At 44.2% G+C, this 25,040-nt stretch overlaps 2 protein-coding genes across 6 annotated transcripts in view; both read left to right on the forward strand.

Annotated features, from left to right (window-relative positions):
• Nucleotides 1–19,303, forward strand: rab12 (RAB12, member RAS oncogene family). Its single transcript, XM_042107876.1, has 6 exons — nucleotides 1–407; nucleotides 3,504–3,564; nucleotides 6,407–6,545; nucleotides 7,695–7,784; nucleotides 14,029–14,133; nucleotides 14,506–19,303. Exons 1-6 carry the CDS (start codon nucleotides 173–175, stop codon nucleotides 14,611–14,613), a joined length of 738 nt encoding a protein of 245 aa, XP_041963810.1. The 5' UTR covers nucleotides 1–172; the 3' UTR covers nucleotides 14,614–19,303.
• A 1,988-nt stretch (nucleotides 19,304–21,291) lies between these two features.
• Nucleotides 21,292–25,040, forward strand: part of LOC121720756 (microtubule cross-linking factor 1) — a 70,751-nt gene continuing 67,002 nt past the window's right edge. For all 5 annotated transcript variants that reach the window (XM_042107191.1, XM_042107272.1, XM_042107335.1 and 2 more), the window contains exons 1-2: nucleotides 21,292–22,818; nucleotides 24,735–24,959. In XM_042107191.1, the coding sequence (XP_041963125.1) occupies nucleotides 21,949–22,818; nucleotides 24,735–24,959 (1,095 nt within the window). In that variant the 5' untranslated portion in view covers nucleotides 21,292–21,948. The remainder of the gene's footprint in view (nucleotides 22,819–24,734; nucleotides 24,960–25,040) is intronic.

Below are 25,040 nucleotides of genomic sequence, written 5' to 3' on the forward strand. Positions count from 1 at the left end.
TGAAGAGATGACGTAATGAAGAGTCTCCATTCCCAACCTAGGACAACACTGTGTTGAAGAACAAAACTTTGGTGAAGTCGGATTCCAGGATTACAGAAAGTTACTTAAAGTCTTTTGACGCTTTCTTTGTTGATTTTAACGTGCAATACGTGACCCAGATGTGGAATTATTGATGGATTCGCGGTATGAGATTCAGCGGAGGGCCGGTGGAAGTGGCTTTAGCGGGGGCTCCGCCAATGCATCCCCCGCTCTCACCGGAGCTCAGTCTCGGCGCAAGAAGATGCCACCTAGACCGGCCGACTATAAACTTCAAATAATCATCATTGGCTCCAGGGGGGTTGGTAAGACCAGCCTAATGGAAAGGTTCACAGATGACACGTTTTGTACAGCCTGCAAGTCAACTGTTGGTAAGAAAACACAAAAGGCTAGCATGAACGTTGTCCTGGTAGAATGCATTCTAGCTAGCGACAGTAGCTGTCATCGTCTTTATCTGTGTGCAAGTTAGCTTGAAAGTTAGCAAGCTAGGTTGACGGATGTTTTAGGTTTCTGTTAGTTATTGTCAATCAGGCAGAAACTACTGGAGAACTTTTAATCTTTAGCTGCAACGTGTGCCCGGTAATTCCATAACTCTTTAGCTGACATTAACATTTCACGTCAGTTGACAGTCAAACACCAGAGTGACAAATTATATGTTGCCGTATTAATTTTCAGACGCAAACATTAAACAGTCGGATCTCACTGTTGCAAACAATAACTGAAGGCAGAACTATCAAGTTATATATTCACTTGTAGATTTGACCTTTCAGTGTCCCAGTACAAGTCAAGGCATGAGATTTTAAACGGCACTCTCGCGTCAGGGAGGTGTTTACTTACTCGCGTGTGTTCAAAACATTGGCAACCTGAGAACGCAACAACAGACGTCGACGAGACACCCCGGGCCCACCATTCTGTTGTGTGTGTGGCCTTCATACAGGCACGCGTAGCTTTAGATCCCTGTAGTTATTAGACTAACCTGGGCAAGACATCTTACGTGGAATCAGTAGATGGCAGTCAGATCATTTGTCTAGATCTATGTTAAAGATAATCTCTGCTTTTTATGGCATTACACTGTTATAAATTGCTGAATTTGCCCTACCTTGCCCTTTTGAAAACGATTCATTGCAAACCAGTTCTGCACTGATGCAGTCATATATTTATCCAATTAAGTACTGCCGCCAGCATGATATGGGCCTGACAGAGGCATGCCTGGAATCGTAACCTGTCAACGGTTCCAACTCTGCTTGGTAGACAGCAGTCTACTGTTCCTATGCAAGCTAGGCCCATGAGCTCAAACTTGTGAGTCTCATTACCAGCCAATTCATGCAGAAAGGCCAAGATCAATGCATCAGTCAAATATGTATCAGTGCCATGCCATTTAGTTGTTACAGCTGAACCATGGCTGTGTGTGATTTAAATGCAACCCCTGCTGATCAGATTGATCAGTAATCAGATTGTGGCTATTATCTGTTGTCTATCCATAACTAGTGTCAGCTAGGCCTATACCACAGGATCCTTTTACATGTGAAGTTCATGTGGGTCATCTCAACAACACTATAGGCACTCTTGTGATGAAAAGGCTAGGAAGAATCCATCCAGCACTGTTGAATGTTCTCCTATGAGGAGATGTTTGGGTCAGGGGATTTCAGGGGATCACCACCACCATACATTGTACAACCATCTGACTGCAGGAGTGGAGGCTGGTGTGATGGACCTCTCAGATCGCATAAAGCACAGCCCTCAGCAGTCTTGTGCAACCCATGGCTCTGTAAGAGGATCCTCCTGCCTGCTCGTCTGCCTGCGTGCACAGAAATGGACACTTACTGCCATTGCCCCCCACCCCACATAGTTGTGCTAGTCTCAGATCAGAAGATTAAACATACACGCACACACACACACACACACACACACACACACACACACACACACACACACATACACAGGGTGATTACACGGCAGCTGTGAGAGAAGGGGGTCTCTTTCTCTTTCTCTCTCTATCAAACACACACACACACTCACTCACACACACACACACACACACACACTCAAACATACACACACACACTCACACACACTCACACATGCCCCAACACAGCCAGCTCCCTTCACAAATCTCCTTCCCGAAATAGTGCTTGCACACAGCTGCTATGGTCGGCCTCCCAGTTCTGCTCACTCATGCCGGTGACACAGCTGAAGTCTCACGACGCCACACAGTCACATGAGCATCAGTCACATGATCACCATCATTTCCCAGAATTTCCATGGGCCTCCTCCAGCTGATCCACCTGCTAGGACAGAGAGCCAAGGGATTTGTTAGCCTCCCTTTTTATATTTTGAGGGGGCTTTATGAAGCTAGGACAGTAGAGATTCGAGAATGACCGGAAACCTGTGGCATTGAGACCTGGGGGTGACATCGGGAAACAGTCGGAACCAAAGTGGGGTCTCCAACCGTGGAAACCTGGAACCACATGAGGTCGGGATGCCGCTCCCCCCACCCCCCCTTAGCTTTGAGTGAAGGAACACTCCTGTGTTCTCACCCCCTGTTCCTTTATTTATTTAGGGCCAGGCAGAGGAAGTGAATGTGAACAACATCTCCAATTTCCAGAAGTTTCTCATGGTTTGTCTCAATAATCCAGCCTGTGTTTCGGTTTGTGTTTGAGTTGGGCTTCATTTCAGAGGGGCAGTCCAGCCCAGTACGCTTCCAAATATATTTCACTTTCATTTATTCTATTTTAGATGAAAGTGCCCTTGAAGTTCACTGATCCTTTATTTACAGTGGAAAAGAAGGGGGGTGGTCGATATGCCAGGATGTGCTCATAAGAGATCTCTCTCTCTCTCTCTCTCTCTCTCTCTCCACATCTCTCCATCTCCATGGCTCGCTCTGTCTGTGGCATCTTGCTCCAGCTCAGAGGAATGTATGTGTATGAGGTGTCTCTTAGCAGACAGCGGCAGAGTCCAACTCTGCTACAGACCTGAGCCGGGGCCGGCCCTGAGCTGGCCCTTAGCCCTCTGACGCTCTGCTGCCAGCGCTGCAGATGAAAACTCACTTTGCCTCCTCATGCCTCCCCCACCCTCTGACTTGTCTTTCACTGTCTCACTCTCTCTTTTATGTCCTTTTTATGTCCTTATATCCTCATCTATCTATCTATCTATCTATCTATCTCTCTCGCTCTCCGCTCTCACTCTACACTCTCTCTCCTCTTTCTCTCTCTCTCTCTCTTTCTCTCGCTCTCACTCTACACTCTCTCTCCACTCTCTCTCCTCTTTCTCTCTCTCTCTTCCTCCCTCCCTCCCCTCCCTTGCTCCTTTTCTTTTTCTTGTGTCTTCTGCTGTATTTTTTTGTCTCTCTCTTCTTCTTGTTCAAACCATATCTGCTCTATCACATTCTCTGTATTTCCCCACTGTCTCTCTCTTTTCCCCCTCCCCTCTGTTTGTGTTTATATCTTCCTCTCTGTCTCTCTCTCAAGGGGTGGACTTCAAGATCAAAACGGTGGAGCTGCGTGGGAAGAAGATCCGTCTGCAGATCTGGTGAGTGAGTGAATGAGTGAGTGAGTGAGTGAGTGAGTGAGTGAACGAATGAATGAGTGGGTCAGTGAGTGAGTGAATGAATGACTGAGAGGAACAGGAAGCCTTGACACCGACTCAATCTTCCTGCATGTCTAACTTCCTGTCTGTGTCTGGACCATGCAACCCTGTGTCCAGTCATAGTCAGGACCGTCACTGATAAACCAAACCCCCATCCTCCTGCGTCAGGATGAGTGCAGGAGGAGAAATGAGACTTAGAGGATGTCTGTGCTCAGTGTTACCCCAGGAGAGGAATGGACATCATACAGCTATTTGAGTCATTCCGTGTCAAATCAGATAAGTTTGTTGCTGAACCGTTTTGTTTAAATCCTGGATATATATCATGAATTGGTCCCAAAACCAAGGTCTGTGAAATATTTCTGCTTCCAAAACCATGGTCTGTGAAATATCTGTTTTTTCATAGTTATTATTTGATATTATTTCAGTTTTAAAGTCCAGTGGTCATGTGAATATTGCGTCTTGCGGACGTGTTATTTTCATTTTTTGAGGACGCACACTAGTGAATTAGTTTCCCCTTAAGGGATTGATAAAGTTACTATGGATCTATCCATCCATTCAACGCAATGAAAATATGAAGGATATCGTGACAGCCATGGTGTGACACTTGCAATTCCAAGAGGCCTAAAAGAAGCGCAGTCCTGGTTGTAGGAGTGACTCAGCTGTCAAATATAGCTGACTCCGCATCCCTTGGGGAACCTGTGCCCTTGTATCTGTCCTAGGGTTACAGCAGCTCTATCCCCTGATGTTTAAGTAAGCAGGTTCTAGATTGGGACAGCAGAAATATGATTTCTGTGTGATTGCAGTGTATGATTGCATAACGTACGACTCTTGGTGATATAAGAAGTTTGACTGTAAAGTAAGCCAAGTGGTGTTTAGTTGAGGCTTTTATCATAAGCGCCAGCACAGTCTTACAACGTCAGAGTTTTCAAACCCATGTCTCTGAGGTGGCCACGTCTCTGCTGCTCCATCACACCCTTCTGTCTATTGAGAAGGCGTCTCTCTGAATTAGAGGAGAGACTTGACTGCCTCTGGACCCCCTGAAACTACAGAAGCCACAATAGAATAAGACACTCAGCAATCACAGACCTCCGCCAAAAGCCTAAAGTATAAGTATATACTCTTTTGATCCCGTCGAGGGAAATTTGGTCTCTGCATTTATCCCAATCCGTGAATTTGTGAAACACACACAGCATACAGTGTACACACAGTGAGGTGAAGCACACACTAATCCCGGCGCAGTGAGCTGCCTGCATCAACAGCGGAGCAGTGAGGGTTTAGGTGCCTTGTTCAAGGGCACTTCAGCCGTGCCTACTGGTCGGGGTTCGAACCGGCAACCCTCCGGTTACAGGTCGAAGTGCTAACCAGTAGGCCATGGCTGCTAAATACTAAATTATTCAAGCTGAAGCCACCCTGTTAGTTATGGCTGCCTCAACATTTGTTTTTTTCCCTCCTTGGCCAATGGTACCAAATGTCATGAAAATCTGGATAGTATTTTGTTTTGCATGATCCTGCACAGAAAGACAAAATGACAAGTCACACCGAAAGCATAACCTCCTTGGCAGAGGTAATGATAAAGCAGTTTGGTGTGGTGAGGCGTTTTCCCCTCAGTCCCTTCCTGTCATTGTGGGGATATCTTCTCTCTCAGGGAGCCTCCATTTCAGTGTACAGATGCCACTGGTTTTGTTTTTGTAGCCAAGTGATTTTCAGTTCTGTTGATGATTGATTGGGAATTGCGTGCGTGCGTGTGTGTGTTGGGGGTAGCAGCATGCATATCTGTTTTTATGCACGTTGCATGAGTGTCTGTTCTGTTTCTAACAGCCCCTCCACTCCTCCTGAACTCTCATACATAGTCACACACGCACACATGCTTGCATACAGGCAGACAGACACAGACACACACACATGTTTGCATGTATACACACAAAGACAGTTAAGCATAGGACCCCATAGTACCATACCCCCTCCCCTCCTTCTCACATGCCATGTATGTGTCTCTGTCACACATTCACTCATGGCTGGCTGTCCCATCTTCCTTTGCTCCGTATCCACCCTTCAACTAACCACTTTTGTTGCTGCTTGACGCTTCTCCATGTTGTCCATCAAGACATAATTTCCTGTTCTTTCAGGCTGGGCTAGGGACTGGCTGGAATAAGGTACAGTGGATGCAGAACTGACCCATCATCTGGTTGAGAATCCCATGTCACTTTATGGCCTTTATGATAAAACGTTCTTATCAGTCTGTACTGTAGACTGTACATGGTCAGGTAGTCACTCCACTCTAATGGTGATCTGGAGTTGATGTTGACCTCTCACCTGTTCTTCTTCTGATGGAGCTAAATAACAACTATAGGGTTCTGCAAGCAATTTAGTAGCAAACTGATTCAGATTTTATATTCACATTTACATTCACATTCACAATGCTGCAGGTCTGTGGGCTGATTTTCACTTGTGATTTCAGATTTGATATATAGAGAAAATAAATAAATAATGCTAACCCGTTGTGGTCCTGTATTGTCAAAATACAACAATACGATTTATCTGTTCAGATAAACAGGTTCCAGATCAAATAATTGACTGATAAACTGTGAAGGATGTTTGATTGTTGATTGGATGGTTTGTGGATGAACAGATTGATTGACCCGTTGATTGACTAATTGATTGATTGATGGATTGAAGGACTAAATTACTGGCTTTGACTGATTATCACACTGATTGACTGATTAATTTGTTGATTGATTAATTGATTGATTGGTTGGTTGATTTGTTGATTGATTAATTTGTTTAGGGACACAGCGGGACAGGAGCGCTTCAACAGCATCACGTCGGCCTACTACCGAGGGGCCAAAGGCATCGTGCTGGTCTACGACATTACCAAGCAGGAGACCTTTGAGGACCTGCCCAAGTGGATGAAGATGATTGACAAGGTGAGAGTCCTTCTGCCTATACTGAGCTGGACACTCAGAGGTGGAAGTCTGTGGATAAAAATGATGATAGTTAAGTCCAAGGTCCCTGTCATAGTCCAGGTGAGCTAGGTGCACAGACATGAACACATCAAGCTATGCGTAGACATTTTGATGTATATTAGCACAGCAAAATGTGATATTTGTCCATTAGGAGTGGGAATTGGCAAAAATCTGACGATTCGATACTATTGCGATATTTGGGCCACAATACGATATTATTGCGATTCTTAAGTTATTACGATACAACAAGTATTGTGATTCGATTCTGCGATATACTGTATTGTGATTAATGTCTCCAATATTATTCAAAGGCATTACAACAAATAAGGAAAATAAGACTGTTCAACTCACTTCAAATGTCACATTTAATTCTGTGAACAACAGTATGTTCTATACTTTAACTGAAGTGCAAAAACTTTGTCATGGCATGGTACATGTCAAGGTCCTTACTATTCGCTTTTTGTTGAAAACCGAAATACACCCACACTTTCGTTGTGAAAGGGGAAAGAAGACAGAGCACCGTGTATAACAGGTTGTGATTGCGAAGCCTTCTTTATTTGAAATTGCCGTTGAATGCACAACACCAAAATGCCACAACAAGCGCCACCTTGTGGCCGTATTAAGCAAATTTAATGTTATCAGAGTAAACCCGTCTCAAATAAAATAGATAATTAAATTATATAATTAAATATTGCGATACTTTGAGGTACTGGATCGATATAATGTAATTGCGTGCACAAAATATCGCAATACTGAACAGAATCATTTATTTTTCACCGCTATTGTCTATATATAACGCAATGCAAGTAAATGTGTACATTTCCGATAGGGATGAATAGTCCATGTTAAATGACAGGGCCCATAGATATGTGCATGAGCCTTACATTTACAATTGCATCAGCATTGTAGCTACAGTGAGATGGAGGGAAAAAATCAACTAGACCGTAGTGAAAGTTATTTTGCTTTCAACTTCTATCCTTCAACATCATTGTCACGTCAATGAGGTCATGGCTCTGTATTTTTATGGAGAGAGAGAGAGAGAGATGAGATATAAGAGGAAGATTACGGGCCCCTGTCCAGAGAGAGACTGATGACCTCTAACCCCTGCAGTACGCGTCTGAGGAAGCTGAGCTTCTGCTGGTGGGGAACAAGCTGGATTGTGAGACGGACAGGGCCATCACACGACAGCAGGGAGAGAGGGTGAGTACACACACACACACAAACACACATATATATTTATATATGCACACACACATATATATTAGGGCTGTCAAAATAACTGATTAATTTCGATTAATTAATTTGAGAAAAAATAACTGATTAAAAAAATTAGTGCAGATTAATCGATTCCGTATGACCTTTGACCCCGAACCGTTCTAGTCAGTAAAAATTAGACTGTAAAATGAAGGAGAGAGAAGAAAACGTGCTGCTTGGATCATTGATTGGAACATTTACTTTTAAAAAACGGCCTGATGGTGTTGATAAGTGTTGAAAAGTCCTCTGCAATGTCTGCAGCAAGGAATTTGCATATCACCGGAGTTCACCAACTCTATAGTCGCACATCAATGCAAAGAAATAAGTGTTGACATTGAGGGGAGTATTCATTTATTTTCATTGTGTCCCCTAGGTTATATCTGTGGCCTGAAATGCCTTGTATGTAAAAAAAACATCTTCCCGAAGCACTTTATTTTGAATTTATTTTAATTTGAAGCACTTTGAATTAATTTCCTCAGCATATTAGGTCATATCATAGATTATTATGGCAATTATTACAGTGAAAACTAGATGTACCGCATAGCGGTACAAAATATGACCGCCGCTCAGTCCTGTACATCCGTTCCGCGAAAATAAATCACACTTCAATTTGTCTCCATATTTTACTCCATCCCCCACTCTTGAAACTTTTGTGTATGCTTGTTTGGCATGCCTGAGTGTGTGTGTGCGGCTGCACAGAAAGTAGCCTACTGGTGCTGAAAAGGTGAATAGATTGTAGAATAGCCAAAGAAGATGTAGCATTGTTATAAAACCTTTAAAATCTCTAAACAATCACAAGTAGGGCAGTTCATCACAGTTCATCCATTGCAACTGGATTGATGAAAGGTCACTTACACCTGTAGGCTACATTGTATTTGGGAAAAGCAAAAGGTATCAGCATAATGTTATTTATTTATTTATTTATTTATTTATTTATTTATTTTTTGTGTATTTATAAACAAAAACATCTCTGTCAGTTCCATGCCGTTTTCAACAGCTATCAAAAACAAAGGTCATTTTTGGATGGATGGATTTTTTGTGAATGTTTCTTCTTCTACATAAGATTTTAGTCATCTTTAGTTCATGTAATACTTTATTGTCAATGCACAAATTAAGTAACAGTAGTCTGAAACGTTATTGTTAATGCACAAATTAAGTAACAGTAGCCTAGTCTGAAACGAAATGCTGTTTTACATCTAACCAGTGGTGCAAATAACTGACATGTGATGAAATGCGTCGCTAGACTGTTCATACACATTTTAACGGGCCAAAGTTGAAGAGCTTTTGTCCGTTATTGTTCGTGCAAATATAGGCTGATTCATGTTCCCTTGCATTGTGTAACTGAGGTCCATGGCTAGTCTGGCTTTCATCAGACCAAGCTCAATCTTTTAAGAAATCAAAAAATAAATAGCGGGCAGATCAGGCTGGGTTCACCCAGCCTAGTCCATAGGCACCCGATATTGTTTAATTTTCCGATTGAGATATACACGCTCTGGCTATTCTAAATGCAAAAATGCATCAGGGAGTTATGACAAAACGGTAACTAACAAACTAGATCCTAATAGAAAGCTGTTAGCTTCCCTAAGCTACAGGTAGGATTATAAGGTAGGCCTATTTACAACATAAATTGTCAATAGGCTATGCTGGCGACACAAATAAAATCTCCTTTGGAAACCAATGGCTTACGCCTTACAGTATCAAGCGGACTTAAACTGCCATATCGTGGCGAAAAATTGTAATAACATTCAAGCAGCTCCATGAGTCAAGGAAAGCGCGAATGAAGTAGCCACTTCTAGATGGGACCCACTACACAGTAGCTTAAGGTGTGTTGCTAAAGCAGCCATAATGAAATGAAGGTGTCATTGTTTGGATACTTCACACACACGTGCTTTTTAATTTCACAAGACTACAACTACCAAGCTGTAATCAAAGCACATCGATTCCCCTCTCACACCATGCACGCACTTAAAACAAAATAAACAGGCGTCTCAGTCTCACGCATGTATAGGCAAAACTGTATCAGACCGGTGTAAGGTTGGTAAATCTTCCATTGCACAGAATGATTTTGTAGCACGTGCAATAAATGACAGTCGAAAGATACAAACAGTGCTGCTATCAATTTGCTTGGTATAACCGCATTTATAGTTTTCTACAAATGCAATCAATCAAATGCCTCCATCACTCAACTAATGCTAACGGTAACATTACCTAGGTCCTTATTGATATTACAAGATTAACGTACCTGCAGTAAAAACCAAGCATGTCCGATAAACATCCTCAGATTTATTTCGGCTTCAAGAAGAAATGGGAATTACACTTCATGTGAACATCGTCCTATCCTTATTAGATGTCCGCTGCGGTAAATTACAGTCCTTGTAGGAAGCGTCCATTGTTTTTTCCAACCCACTTTTAACTTCCAACAAAATTACGTCTCACTGCAACAATGCTCCATCTAGTGGACAAACGACTACTTATCGCCAATACTGAAAATGCAGCCATGATGATGATGATGAATATTTATTTTGGCTTTCTTTTAATCCTACTGAATTTGTAATTATGTATTGGCCGTTCTAATACCGATAGTATGTGGGTGCCTGTGTGTGTGCATGTGTATATGTGTGCACCGCCATTTACAGGCCAATGAGTGTACAGTCACTAAATGTACACATAACCTAATTTTTTTAGACCCCCCCATGGATGAAATTCTACGAAACTTGGCATACCCCCAGAGAATGCCAGGTCAATCATACACATAAAATTTGGTGCAGTTCTGAACATCTTAACTGAAGATAGGGGCAATTAAAGCAGAATAATATTGCATTTTCATTTTTTACCGGGGGGTGGGGGTGCAAATCACAAATGAGTGATTATGAGCCAGGTTGATGTGGGACCTTGAGACCAACATACCATAAAAGATTGTTCATCCTCAGTGCCACGGTTCAGGTAGTTATTTAGGAAAAACTTTTTTTTTTTTGCGGTTCGGGGGGCCCAGCCCAGGGGGTGGGGGGGGGGCTGGTGGTGGTCCCCGGGGACGAAATGAAATTTTTTCCGTAAAAGTCTAGTGGGGCTACATACCCACCAAATTTCATGTACCCCGGTGGTTCGGTGTCCCGGGTATCAATGACCAAAAATTCAGGGAGTAGATGACGGGAAAAATTCTTGAATTATGTGCATGTGTGCGTGTACAAATTTATGTTTATGTGTGTGGGTGTGTGTGTGTGTGTGTGTGTATGTGCGTGCTTGTGTGTTTGCCTGCGTATGTGTGTTTGTGCATGTGCATGCATGCGTACATATGTCTACTGTGTGAGTATGTGTCATACGTATGATTACTGTAAATGTATGTGTGTGCGTGTGTATCTGTTTATGCACATGTGTGCACATGGAATGGGTTAACATGACCCCTGGAGGCAAACATACGGAAAAAATTGGTCATCCTAGGCCCTACAGTTCTCAAGATATTCACAGAGAACTGTGTCTGCCCTACCCTCCTTTCGGGGGGTCCAGTCCAGCGGGGGGGCTACAGATCAAAACGAAGAATGACGGTTCCATGCTATCCATGTGGGGGTACATGCCCACCAAGTTTTGTGTACCCCGGTCTTTCAGTGTCCCGGGAATCCTTGTTGGTGTACGTCACTAAATGTACACATAAATTATTTTATTGTAAGGCCCCCCATGAACGAAAGTACACAAAACTTGGCATGCATTCGGAGGGTGTCATAATGATCCTACACTTTTAATTTCGTGCAGTCTTGACCTTGTCAGCCAGAGATATTGTGATGAAAACACCTAATTTTTTGCTTTTTAATTTTTAACTAGGTGGCGCTATACATGAAATAAGTGGTAATGGGATGGGTTGACATGCCCCCTTAAGACCAACATACATAAAAAAGGTGGACCTCCTAGGCCCTACGGTTCTCGAGATATTCACAGAAAACTGTCTCCGGCCACCTACAGGCCAGTTGGTGTATAGTAACATAAATTAATTTATTGTGTGGCCCCCCATGAACGGAATTCCACAAAACTTGGCGTGCATACAGAGGGTGTCATAATGATCCTACAATTCCAATTTCGTGCAGTTTTAACTATGTTAGGTCACAGATACCTTCAATTACAACAACTCATTTTTACTTTTTTGTGTTTAACTAGGTGGCGCTATACATGAAATGAGTGGTTATGGAATGGGTTGACATGGCCCCTTGAGATCAACATACAAAAAAAAAATGGTCCTCCTAAACCCTACGGTTTTCGAGATATTCACAGAAAACTGTGTCTGCCCTACCCTCCTTTCGGGGGTCCAGTCCAGCGGGGGGGCTACAGATCAAAACGAAAAACGATGGTTCCATGCTATCCATGTGGGGTTACATGCCCACCAAGTTTCGTGTACCCCGGTCTTTCAGTGTCCCGGGAATCATTGACGGAAATTTGGGCATGCGAAAAAGAAAAAGAAAAAACAAATCTGACTAAACCTATATGACCGCCGCTTCGCTGCGCGGCGGTCATAATAATATTACATTGAAAATAATAATAAAAGAGTTTTTGATGTTTTAATGTCACTAATGCTGATTATTCAATGATTCATTTGAATTTAAATATTTAAAATACTTTCACAGCAAAAATTATATATGCGATTAAGTATGTAATTAATTAGATTAATTTTTTAAATCGATTGACAGCCCTAATAATATATATATATATATATATATATATATATATATATATATATATATATATATATATATATATATATATATATATATATATATATATATATAATATATATTGATTGGGTTGGCAGATCGGGAAGCTAGTCTTGCAGTTGCCAAACTGGAGAGTGAGTGTTTGGGGTGGCAAACTGGGCTGTGAATGTTGTGGTTGCCAGATTGAAGTGTGTTACTCCCCCTTCCTCTTCAAGCCCTGAGGGCAGGGTGTATTGACTGTGAGTGTGCTTGAGATGAAATCCTGTCCCAGACATTCCTCAGACTGTCAGGACGTTTCCTTGATTCACACAAATACCACTTTTTGGGCAGAATAGCAATGCAAACACAAGCAAAAAAAGCTAGCCTAACTAAAAAACAGAGAAATGACAAAGTGAAACTGGATGGGCACTTGGAGAATGCAGACCTCTGTCAAGGCCAAATGCCATGTTTCGCAACGTTTGCAAAAGCGAAACTAAATTCATACTGGCTCCCCAAAAGTGAACCGGTTCTACCTTGGTCCAAGTTTCATGAAAATTAGGCCAATTGTTTTTACATAGTTTTGTGAAAACATAACCTCCAGAGGTAATAGAGTCCTCTGCTGCTGTTGCGTGAGTTATTTCCACGCATGTTGCCACACTCCACAGATGTTAACACTGGCCTGTAGGCCAATTGTGTTTAGTTTATAGTCTGTATATATTGTGCTGCCAAAATCCTTATTAATTGTTGCTAAGTTGCAGTCGGTAGCCTACCGTTTAGGACAACATTGAAACTTATCTGATGGTCAGCAAGAAGAGTAGTCTAATATTGGCACGCTACTTTGCGCAAGTTTAAAGCAGAGAGCTGAGGTAAGAAATGTTAAGGCGTGGGTTTGAGTGCACACGTGCCTGTGTGTGTGTGTGTGTGTGTGTGAGGGCGGGAGGGAGGAAGAGAGAGAGAGAGGATGGTGGCTACTTTGTTTTGAAGTCCAGACTTTTCCCGTTTCCAGTTTAACATAGCCATAACGTTTTAGACAAGGCTACATTGACTGCACTGCATTTATTTATTTGGTAGCCTACATGAATGTCTTCTGAAGTAATGTAGGCTAACATTCATTTTGGCTACATGATATTGATGCAACCACACATCGTTAAAATTAGGAATTTGTGGGTCGGGTTTGGGTTGATGTTAAACATGTATATTGTCGGGGTGGGCGGGGCGGATTGGATCTCCAAAATGGGTCGGGTGGACGCAGGATATAAAAAACCCTGACCCGCGCATCACTAGAGTCCTCATTAGACTGATGGCCTTCATGGTGGTGTTTTTGTTTGTTTTGTTTTGTAAAGGCATCTTTAAAGAACAGCGCTGAATAACACACAGCAGGGTCGAGAGGAAGCAGTTGTGTGTCATGGTAAATAATATGTATGCAATGTGTATGTACTGTATGCAAAAATGACCAGTACAAGTGTGTGTGTGTGTGTGTGTGTGTGTGTGTGTGTGTGTGTGTTTTTTATCAGTTTGCCTCCAGGATATCTGGCATGCGCTTCTGTGAGTCGAGTGCCAAGGACAACTTCAATGTGGACGAGATCTTCCACAAGCTGGTTGACGACATCCTCAGCAAAGTGAGTGTTTACCAGTGTGTTTAAAGAAACTCTGTGTGTGTTTGATTGTGTCTTGTTTATGTCAAAACATGCTTATCATGCTACATACTTTGTGTGTGTGTGCATTTTGGAAGGTGTTTCGTGTTTGTGGTTGTTAATGCTATTGGTCTATAACAGCTCGTTTATATAGAAATGTGTCTATCAGTTAGAACAGATGGTTGTCCAGAAAGCTTGTGCGAGGCTGCATCTGCGTCTTATTTTTGTTAAGAGTGTTCGGTTTAATGTATGCAGATATATGTTTCTTCAGTTTGTATGAATGTATGCAGATATATGTTTCTTCAGTTTGTATGAATGAATGCAGATACACTTTTCTTGACATTTCTTTCTCCGTAGATGCCTCTGGAGATCCCCAGTAAAGAGCTCTCCAACAGCGTCCTCTCCCTGCAGCCTGAGCCTGAGGTCCCTCCAGAGCTGACCCCCCCTCGAACCCGCTGCTGCTGAAATCCCCTCCCCATTACACCTACCCCATATACAACCCCCTTCTGACCACACACACACACACACACTCACGCACAGTCACACACACACACACTCACACACACATACACACTCACTCACACACACACACACTCACACACACACACATACACACACACATACACACTCACATATCGACACACATTCCCCCTGATCCTCCTGACCCTGTTGCATCATTGTGGTCTCCAGCCTCCTGATGTTCAGCTTCAAGTGTCACGGTGACCTTGACATTGACCTTTACGCTTCACACCTTTGACCCTGTGACCCAGAGAATCACTTCAATCCCTGTCCTTGCTCTGATCCCAGCCCATCCCAGGTTTCAGCTTGTGTTCATGCAGTTCACAGGTCTGACCAGCAGAGAACCACAGAGGGCCTCCAAGGCACGCTCCACGCTACCTGTCAGCTTTCTTGATTAGTGGTGAAAGTTACATGCAGAAATGACATGCATAAAAACACACACACTCTCTCTCTCTCACACACACACACACACACACACACACACACACAATGCCCAGCCTACCTCATATCCATCACAGCTGGGTGTACCATTCAAGGTGCCTTGCAGATGATCACACCCAATCTCACACACCCTTGGCAGTTGTATGTACACACACACACACACACACTAAACATATAACCCACAGTATATACACAAATGCGCTATGCAGACACGGACACACACTAAAAAAACATACACAGATACACACCGACTTCACAAGACAAACATACACACACATACTGCACAGTGCACACATACAGTAGCCTGCAATTCTGTGCTGCCCTCTGTGAGACTTTAAGAGAATTAAGAACAAATGTCTTGTAAGTGATCCAGTTGGCAGCCCATGGCCTGGCCTCTCTTTGGAGGATGAAGCTCACCAAGAGCTCCCCACTCACACGGATTCAGCACATGATGCTGCTCATCTGGATCTGCATTGGATCTGTCCTAGACGTGGGCCAGGTGCAGGCCAGGTGTGGGCCAAGTGTGGGCCAGAGTGTGATATTCCCTGGGAAGGCACGTTTCATCATGCACTTGTCTCGCCTTCTCTCTCCTGCTCAGCCCTGCGTGGCCCCTAAGAACAGCGCCCCCCTCGGGTGAGGTGTTGTTATCAACCGAGACGGACTTTGATTCAAGATCAAAGTGAGTATATTATCTTAAAGAAGTGATTACCGTCACGTCAACCGCACAGAAGTGGATAAACACAGTGTCCCTCCTCCCAGAGCGCTTTGCAGATGAAGATCAAGCCATGACACCGCACTTATATGAATCGGTCCCCCAACCCAGATCAAGCAGTAGAACGGAGCTGGTGTGAAGGTCTCAGCAGCATATCAGCCCAAATATCAGTAGTGGGCATTTCAACAGCGACAGACAGACAGCAAAGGTCAAGGGTCGTCAACAGAGGGGTTGTGTCACCACAGACCCATTTTATGACGTTAGCTCAGATCACTCTTTTTCTTTACATTTTGTTTTGTTTTCGTTTCAGTGGCTCCACAGAAGTGTTCCTTGAGGAAGATTTTTTTTTTTTAATGTATTTCAACATAAAATGAAATGTATTTCATTTTATGTTGCGCATTGGCAATAGTTGGGCCTTAATAGTTGCCATCTCCTAAGCTCCCTTGAGTTTGCCCTGTGCCATAACAGTATTCTATGTACTTTGACAAAAAATGGGTTCTTTTATTTGTTTGTTTGTGATTGGACCTGTAACTGTTTTTTGCACTACAATTCGTTGTAGCTAGCTTTGCCTACGTGCCACAATGCAAAACATATGCACATAAGGAAAGGTGACTCGGACTCGCCTGGTGTTTCTCTGGGAAACACTCGTCATATTTACGAGTCATGTGTTTCCATGGCGACGCTCTCTAGTTGCATGGAAGGAAACTCCACTCAACCCCAAGCACAAAGACGTCTCATGGTAGTGATGGGAGGGCACACTGCAAAATGGCCGCCTCCATCAAACCCAGGAAACACACAAAGTCAGAGTAGGGGAGCAGTCATCTCTTTGTTGTTGTTAAACCCCCAAAAATGCACCTATAATTACAAACCTAATATAGTGAAAATCTGCTTGTGAAAATGCAATTGCACATTTCTTTTGAAAACACCTGTTGGTCAACCTGCTAATGGCCACCAGTCCAGAGTGCATTGGGGTCAGATCTGCCCCTGCAGCACAGTAAAGCCTGCTTATACGAATCTGATTTCACTTAGCCGACTACAAGTCTTATTGGGGGGTCCACCTGGCCATTCTGAGTTTAGTGTCATCCGCAATCAAGCAAGCCTGTGTCAGCTTATCGTTCTAAACACCAGTGGCAATATTAGCGCACCCCAAAGCAGACCTTCACTGTCACTGATGTGGCCAGTGCATTTTAGAGCTGTCTCACTGCAGTATTTCTACAGTATAACATGGATGACACAAGCGACGGTGTGTAATTGGTACTGATGCCAATGACGTCATCAGGCGTGAAATGCTGATTGCTTCCCATCCCAGCAGATAGAGATTGGGCCCCCCGTGGAGCTGCTGTACCACCCAATCACTCGCAGCGTACTTAGCCAGGTGCAGCTGAAAGGGTTTGGGAGACTTCAGACTCCAGGTCAGAGCTGGGTTCAGTCAGCTGTGATTGTAAGACCTGCAGGGTGACTGGCGGCTCATCTCTGATTCTAAAGTAGTCTGGGCGCTGTCTTCCATGGGCAGATATCTGACCACTGGTGTTCATTTCAGGCTAGTCCTACACTAAAAGCAAATTTCAATGTAAATCTCCATCTCCATCTTAGGCCACGGCTAGGCTTAATGCATGTAAGGGAAATGGGTCGCCATTACATAACCGTGGATTGCACATCTAGTATTTGACATTGTGACTGGTATGGAAAAGCACATTTAATATGTAAAGAAATGCAGCATTCTCAATGATCTCTGTCCAGTGATCTAAGGGTTTTCCTTCTGTTTTCATTTGGCTCCAATGCAGAGATTGCCTCCGTGAGGAAGAAAGCCCGCCCATTTCCTTTGACTACCAGAATACCTAGTGTTTTTTAGTATCATTATTGCTCTTAGGTTTGACCCTAAGGCAGCACAAATATGCCAATTCATGGACTGGTAAATTTGATTGGTTGGTTGGTTGATATGGACTAGTGCAACCTGTGAACAACCCAAAAAATCAAGAAAGCATGAGACCATGCCTTTAGAGTGATTCGGCAAAGAGGGTTGAGTGGCCTTTCAGTGCGTTTTGAACATCCATCATGCCAAGCACATATCTCTGTGGACTGCTTAGTAATTAAGGTCAGGATACCGTCTCCATGGGAACACTAATGACTCCTGTGGTGCATCTGTGTTTGTTTATCTGTCTGTTTTTGTTTTTATTTACTAATGGAGTTATTGCAGTGTTACGCGATGCGGGACATGGACATACCCCACCCCACAGGTTAAGGGAGTAGCTGGTGTTTAGATGTTTAATCTGATGTTGGGCCACAGAACAACCTGGTGGAGATGTTTGCCCTATAAAGTGGGCATGAGACACTATGTAATTGGCATATTTCACAAGATGGATGTTTCATGTCCTCTTTAACTTGGGTTGAGGGTTGGATGGGAACTCATCTCTCCTGTCAGTGGAGGAACTGATCTGTGGGTGACCTGCATTGTATTTTAGAATCAGAGAAGCTCATGGTTCATCTCAGCTACACTTATCTTTAACACTGTCTTGGCAAGGTGTTTAGCCCCCCCCCCGATGACCCATCATCTTTATTTGTCAGCTACTTTCTCTCGTCTCTTCTCTTGAGTTGTTTTTTGCCAAGTCTTTTTGTCATCATGTTGAAGATGTGCTAACCTCAGACTAGTGTTATTTTGCCATCATCAGTTTGTGCCATGTGTTTATGTGACTAGGTACACTGTTAAGAGGCTTCACTTTAAAGTTTCACAAAGTGCTTTTTAATTTTTGGTTATGGGAGAGCAGGACGGCAGGTGCTCGCTTGCACATCAACTCCAGCCAGTTTCTGACTGCTGTCGGCTGAATAAGCTTTGACACAAAGCGACTGGACAGTTTGGCTGAGCCCTTTGAAACAAAATGGCTGCAAGATCAGTGACTTTTTGTTAACATTACAAAAACTTGAGTTGTAATTTTCTGCACCGTTGGACAGCACTTGTTAAGGAGGACTTGAATTTTGATTGTTGATTATGATGCAGTTGTGATACGTGTGAGCCGCCTGCCTCAGTGTTGATGTAATGATTTATGAAGGGTTAGCCTGTTCATTTAGCAATAAGTGTGCCACCCCCACCACTATCACAGGCCATTCAGACCAGAACTGGTGTTTTACTGGATCCTGGTCTGAACCAGTCTGGACAAGCACTCGCACTCCTCTCTCTCTGTCTGTCTCTCTCTCTATTACTCTCTCTATCTCTATCTCTCTCTCTCCATATTGTACAGACATGCCTTACCCTCACCCATTTTGAAATATGACTTTTTTTATGTGTCATTGAAATTGTAATAGAAGGAACAAAAAATTCAGTACAAACCCTTGTTGAAACAGCGGGCTCTTTTGAAAATGTTTGTATGAATAGGTGGACTTTAGACATCTCTTATAGACGGCATGTTTTCAGCAGTTTTGTGATATTTATAACTTTGTGGCATTCTTTAACTAATGAAGTGCAAATAAAGATGAAATATATATTTATTATCTAGCCCAATGATTCCTGTGGTGTCACCCTCGTTTTTCATTTGGCTCAATATGCAATAACCCTTGCTCTACAATAGAGGGTGCTGTTACATTACATGCAACAGAGCTCTCTGACATGCAAGGATGAGGAAACCATTGTATAAGGGGATAATTACGCTGACAAATATATATATATATAATTACATGTATTTAATGATATACTGCAGATACACTAAACATACATGATTTGACAAATACTGTCCATTGTTATTTTACAAGACTCTATCCTCATTATAAAGCTTTAATCACATGGGGCTGTCTGTCATGAAATTGTTCTTATTTGCTCATTAGCCTATTTCCAGATTGTTTTTCTGTAGGCTTACAAGTTAGTGGAGGCAAAATCAATCTTGGAGGAGGAAATAAAAGCTATAGATGCTCTGGACATTTCCCAGTGGTAAAATATGATTGACTGGAGAATCTATGGCTGCCACAGTACCTGCAAACGCAATGCCAGGTGTTTTGGACCTCCCCCCCCCCAAAAAAAAAAACGTTCACACACAACAGAGAGGGAGAGAGAGAGATGCAGACACTATTCCAGGGTTCCCACTCTAAGTGAAATGTAAAATTCCATGACTTTTCCCTGACTTTCCCTGAACCCCCCCCCCCCCCCCCCTTTAATTTCCATGACTTACAATGAATAGTACAATATGCCAACCAATGATTTCAGAACAGCCATGTAGCGTTCAAGAATCTTTCACTTTTTTAGAGCGGGAGATGAATAAATGGGCATTGAATAAACAAAGTTGGGCTACTCAAGCAAGCGAATAACTAGATATACACCAATTGAGCATGGAAATATATTTGAATGATTAATGTATTTTGGCAAGTAAATTTTAAACTACAACTACAAACTACATTCCCTGATAATCCATGACTTTGCCCCAAAAATGATACAATTCTCTGACTTTCCATGTCTGGAATACCACGGGTCATGGAATCCCAGAAATTCCATGGCCGGTGGGAACCCTGCTATTCATTCCCATCCTCAACATGTTAGCCTTTTGTTGTTATATTCAGCTATTTACCCCCACTGGGTGCTGATGTAGCCTAATGGGGTGCACCATACCAGGTGAGTGTCATATGTAGCTGGCCAAGGTGACGTCTTTGGTGCGTCACATGAGTTAGCTCTAGGCTGGGTGGCGCAGTGGTCGAGCATCAGGACCATTTCATCTCCTGTCAAAAGTGGCTCGCTCACCCCGACCTTAACACACTGACCTGCTTAGGCTAGAGTGAATAAACACAGTGTCCCTCCACCCAGAGCGATTTGCAGATGAAGATCAAGCCATGACACAGCACTTATATGAATCGGTCCCCCAACCCAGATCAAGCAGTAGAATCGGACCTGGTGTGAAGGTCTCAGCAGCATATCAGCCCAAATATCAGTAGTGGGCATTTCAACAGCGACAGACAGACAACAAAGGTCAAGGGTCGTCAACAGAGGGGTTGTGTCACCACAGACCCATTTTATGACGTTAGCTCAGATCACTCTTTTTCTTTACATTTTGTTTTGTTTTCGTTTCAGTGGCTCCACAGAAGTGTTCCTTGAGGACCATTTCATCTGTCAAAAGTGGCTCGCTCACCCCGACCTTAACACACTGACCTGCTCAGGCTATTACTTGTACCATTGTCATGTCATGTGTGAGGGAGGGAAACGAGAGTGAAGTGTGTATAGCCATCTCCAGACTGTCCACTTCATCCTGAGACTGGTCACCTCAGGAGTGGCTAATCACCATTATCCGCAGGCATTGGTTGTTCTCTTCTGGGTTTCAGGATCTACTAGAAGAGATGGAGGGGCAACAGGAGAGCTCCTGTTACATCTCTCACTTCCGTAGGTGAGTGCCTGAATTACCGTGAGAGCGTGCGTGTCGTGTATGTGTCAGCGTTTTGCGTCTCTCTGTCACATGCGCACGCAGGCGTGTCTGCGAACCTGGGGAGGCTGAAGCGCGAGGAGCGAGTGCGTACGGTGTTTGTGAAAAACAGGCGCATGCGCCCCCGCTAAAAGCCACGGGCGTTCGGTAGGCAGACCGCAGCGGCAGAGTGCAGATTTTACATGCCAGATAGCGCGCGGACAGGTTGAGAAACAGGGGAGAACGAACGAGACCACAGTGGGGGGAGCCAGGAGGTCGACATCAGACGGACGAACGGAAGACAACCTGAGTAAAATGTAAGACCTCCGAAGGATTGTCGATATCACGTTTACAACCAGACCGGAGGAGAGCGGGGATCTTCTCGAGACGTTCTGCTCCCCTTGTCCGAATCTGTCGCCGCATTTCCTTGAAGGAGCCTGAAAGGAGAGAGAACACACCCGCAGAGGGGAATGCAATGACAGTCCGATGATCTCAATAGGATACAGCCTTCAATAGCCTATACAGACGCAATGGGAAAGCACAGCTAAAAACGACCGAGCCTGTGCGTCTGTGTGTGTATTTGTGCCTATGCGTGAGTGTGTGTGAATGTGTCTATGCATACGTGCACCAATCTGGAGTGATGAGAAGGCAAACCAAAGAGGGGATCCGCGTCGCTGGTGTCATCTGCCAGGGTTATTCTCCTGAGTTCAGGGTTTACCGTGTCCACCCTCGGCCTCCCCACGCCTGTGGCGGGATATGATGGAGAGTCCCAATGGCTCCGGCAACGACACCAGACCGCACAGTCACCACCAGCTGGAGAAGAAACGGTTAAATCGCGCCCCGTCTCCGGCGAGACCTTTCCTAAAGGATACACACTCCCGTTCTCCGAAGGCGACCGCCATCGTACCAAAATCCCCCAAACTCAACAAGCAGCAAGCGCCCACGGGGCAGTTAGCCACGCAGAGTCGTCTTTCACGGCGAACCTTAACCGGGGCGAAGGACAAGTGCGCACCGGCAAAAAGTCACCCCAAGTCCTCGGTGACCAAAAAGGCCGTTAAAGTCACGCAACATGTAGCGGCAGCAGAGTCGAAAACCGCCAGCAAAGTGGTCGACAGCAGTCCACACCTCGCCAAAAGCAAAAAGGGCAGAGTAGCCCCACTTTCTCATGGACCCCTTGGCCATGGGTCCCCCATCCGTGTTCCCACCGGTGCTACTATCGGTCGGGTCGGTCAGACAGACAGCAGCTCCGACCTGTCCGACTGCCCATCCGAGCCGCTCTCCGACGAACAGAGACTTGCACAGGCGCCCAGCAGCGACGCCGAATCAGGGACCGGTTCCGGGTCCAGCGAACGGGATCATGTGGTGGCGGGAGATAATCCGCAGCAGACCGCGTCAGCCTCAGAAGCGAGCGGGGCGCCAGTCGCTCGGCTGCGCACAGTGGAGGCTCCCGGAGCGAGAGGCATGTCTCAGGCTTCGGCCAGTGCAGGTGCACACGCCGAGAAAAGCAAGCAGGACAAATCTGCTGCTGCGAGCGCACAATTTAAACTGGATCGCAGCAATGAATTAATAGAGGAGGATTTATTAAGGGAAATAGAGGAGCTACGATCTGAAAACGACTACCTCAAGGTAAGCACCGAAAACAAAACGACAAACAGCCGGGACGTGCGTTCCTTGTTAGGACGTTTTGTAATGTTATATGTAGATCTGTGCTGTTGTTTAAAACGTATGGTTGAGCCATTAGTGGGCATTCTGATTTGTTACACATTGTTCTGTTGATCATCATTGGACGTATCCAAGTGAACTGACGTGAGTCGGATAGACTAAATCCTGTGTGTGTGTGTGTGTGTGTGTTTGAGTGTTTGATTGTGTGAGTGTGTGTGTCTGTTCCTGCGCAGTGATTTTTCTTATGTCTTGATGACTTTCACTGCTGGGCTCAGGTGTCGTGTCTGACTAGGTCTGAACAAACCATCTGGCGACCTGCGTCAACTTCGATTTCTTTTTGACTTGGCGTCAGGCCGATTCAACCAGAACCCTCTGTCACTTATATTATCTCTCCACTCATACACATGCTATGCTACTCATATATCCCGTGGGGGCCTATTGTATTCTAACCTGTCGAAAATAGGTGAGTGGTTACGTAAAGAATTGTAACTGAACAACCACGTTGTCGACCTTATGCGTTAAAACATATGGGCCTATATGTTTTAATAATTTGAATAATCACGAATCATTTGCTTAGATGAATAAAATGCATAAAACAGTGATCTGGACAACGAAGTGCACTAAGCGGGTTTACAGATCAGAGGTTAGCAGCCGTGTTAGAGCTTAATTCGCAAATAAGCTACCCGTCATTTATGAAAGTTATGATTGAATTATCCCGATGATGAGATTAAGCCTCCAAAACACACAGAGAGATGTAAATCAATTCAAGAATTTGCAGTAGATATTACCATTCTATTTAAACCCAAATAATGACAGTCATCTGAGTTTATGTGTTTTTTTGCGCATTCTTGTCGCATTAAATAGGTTCTGAGAGAGATATCGCAAACAGGATTTTCATAACTTTATCTCCACTCTCTGGCGGACCGTAAAGAAGAGCCTGTCTTAATCGGCTTTGGCCGTTGCGCTTGTAATGGTCTGGTCCCCATGGAATTGCATGCCCGCGTGCTTTCACCAAGCTAGGGGCATCTCTCTCTCTCTCTCTCTTCAGCGTCCAGATGTGTTAGGCTACACTACACCTCCTCCCGCCCCCTAGATAGCACTCAAAGGCTCAGTGATGGCATCAAGAGCGCAGAAGTACTCGTTGCGCATATTCTGTGCATTTTCATGGCTCTCATGACACTTCTTAGCACCATTTGTATTCAGCATGTGTGAGCCCATGGATTTTAATTGCATATCAAAGGCTGAGGCCTACTTGGTTAACCCAGTGAGTAAGGTTCAAGGAAAGGACCCACCTCTGTCCAGTCAATGCATTCAGCATCACTCTGGATCTCTGGACGCCTCATACACAGGTCATCTAGTCTTGAGCGTCCCTGGGCACCACCCTATCCTATTGTCCTCATGTCCTTATGGTGGGATAGTGTAATAATAGTGTAATGAGTTGTGGATAGTGACTTGTAGGTGCGATAGGCATGATGACCTACTTGTGGATAAAAATAAAGATGCATGCTATGCACATATGTGTGTATTCCCACATGTCTGCACCTACTGTATATATTGTCATGTGTGTGTTCTAAGGTTTTTGTATGGTTTTTGTATGCATATGTTTATATGTATAGACATGTTATCATGTGTATATGTGTCCTGTGTGTGTGTGTGTGTGTGTGTGTGTGTGTGTGTGCGCGGTCGGCGTGTGTGTTTACATGTATGTTTCCTGGTATTTGTATACAAGGAAAATTGAAAAGGATGAACTGCTTTTATGGAGACACTTACATATTATCCTCTGTGTACAGTATGTGTACAGTTTGTGTTGGAAGAAATATACATTTTAAATGTTGTCATATGTGTGTGTGTGTGTGTGTGTGCGTGTGTGTGTGTGTCAGGATGAAGTGGACGAGCTGCGTGCGGAGATGGAGGAGGTGCGGGACAGCTACCTGGAGGAGGAGATGTACCAGCTGCAGGAGCTGCGGCGCGAGCTCGACCGCTCCAACAAGAACTGCCGCATCCTCCAGTACCGGCTGCGCAAGGCCGAGCAGCGGAGCCTCCGTGCTGCTCAGAGTGGACATGTGGATGGAGAGCTGTTACGCAGTCTGGAGCAGGACCTCAAGGTGTGTGTGTGTGTGTGTGTGTGTGTGTGTGTGTGTGTGTGTGTGTGTGTGTGTGTGTGTGTGTGTGTGTATTTTTGTGTG

Source organism: Alosa sapidissima, chromosome 1 (assembly GCF_018492685.1).
Source record: "Alosa sapidissima isolate fAloSap1 chromosome 1, fAloSap1.pri, whole genome shotgun sequence".
Classification (NCBI taxonomy): Eukaryota; Metazoa; Chordata; class Actinopteri; order Clupeiformes; family Clupeidae; genus Alosa; species Alosa sapidissima.

Coding starts and splice junctions, on each gene's coding strand:
- rab12 (XM_042107876.1), top strand. CDS start 173: ATGGATTCGCGGTATGAGATTCAGCGGAGGGCCGGTGGAAGTGGCTTT. Junction 3,565..6,406: donor AAGATCCGTCTGCAGATCTG/GTGAGTGAGTGA, acceptor TAATTTGTTTAG/GGACACAGCGGGACAGGAGC. Junction 7,785..14,028: donor CACGACAGCAGGGAGAGAGG/GTGAGTACACAC, acceptor GTTTTTTATCAG/TTTGCCTCCAGGATATCTGG.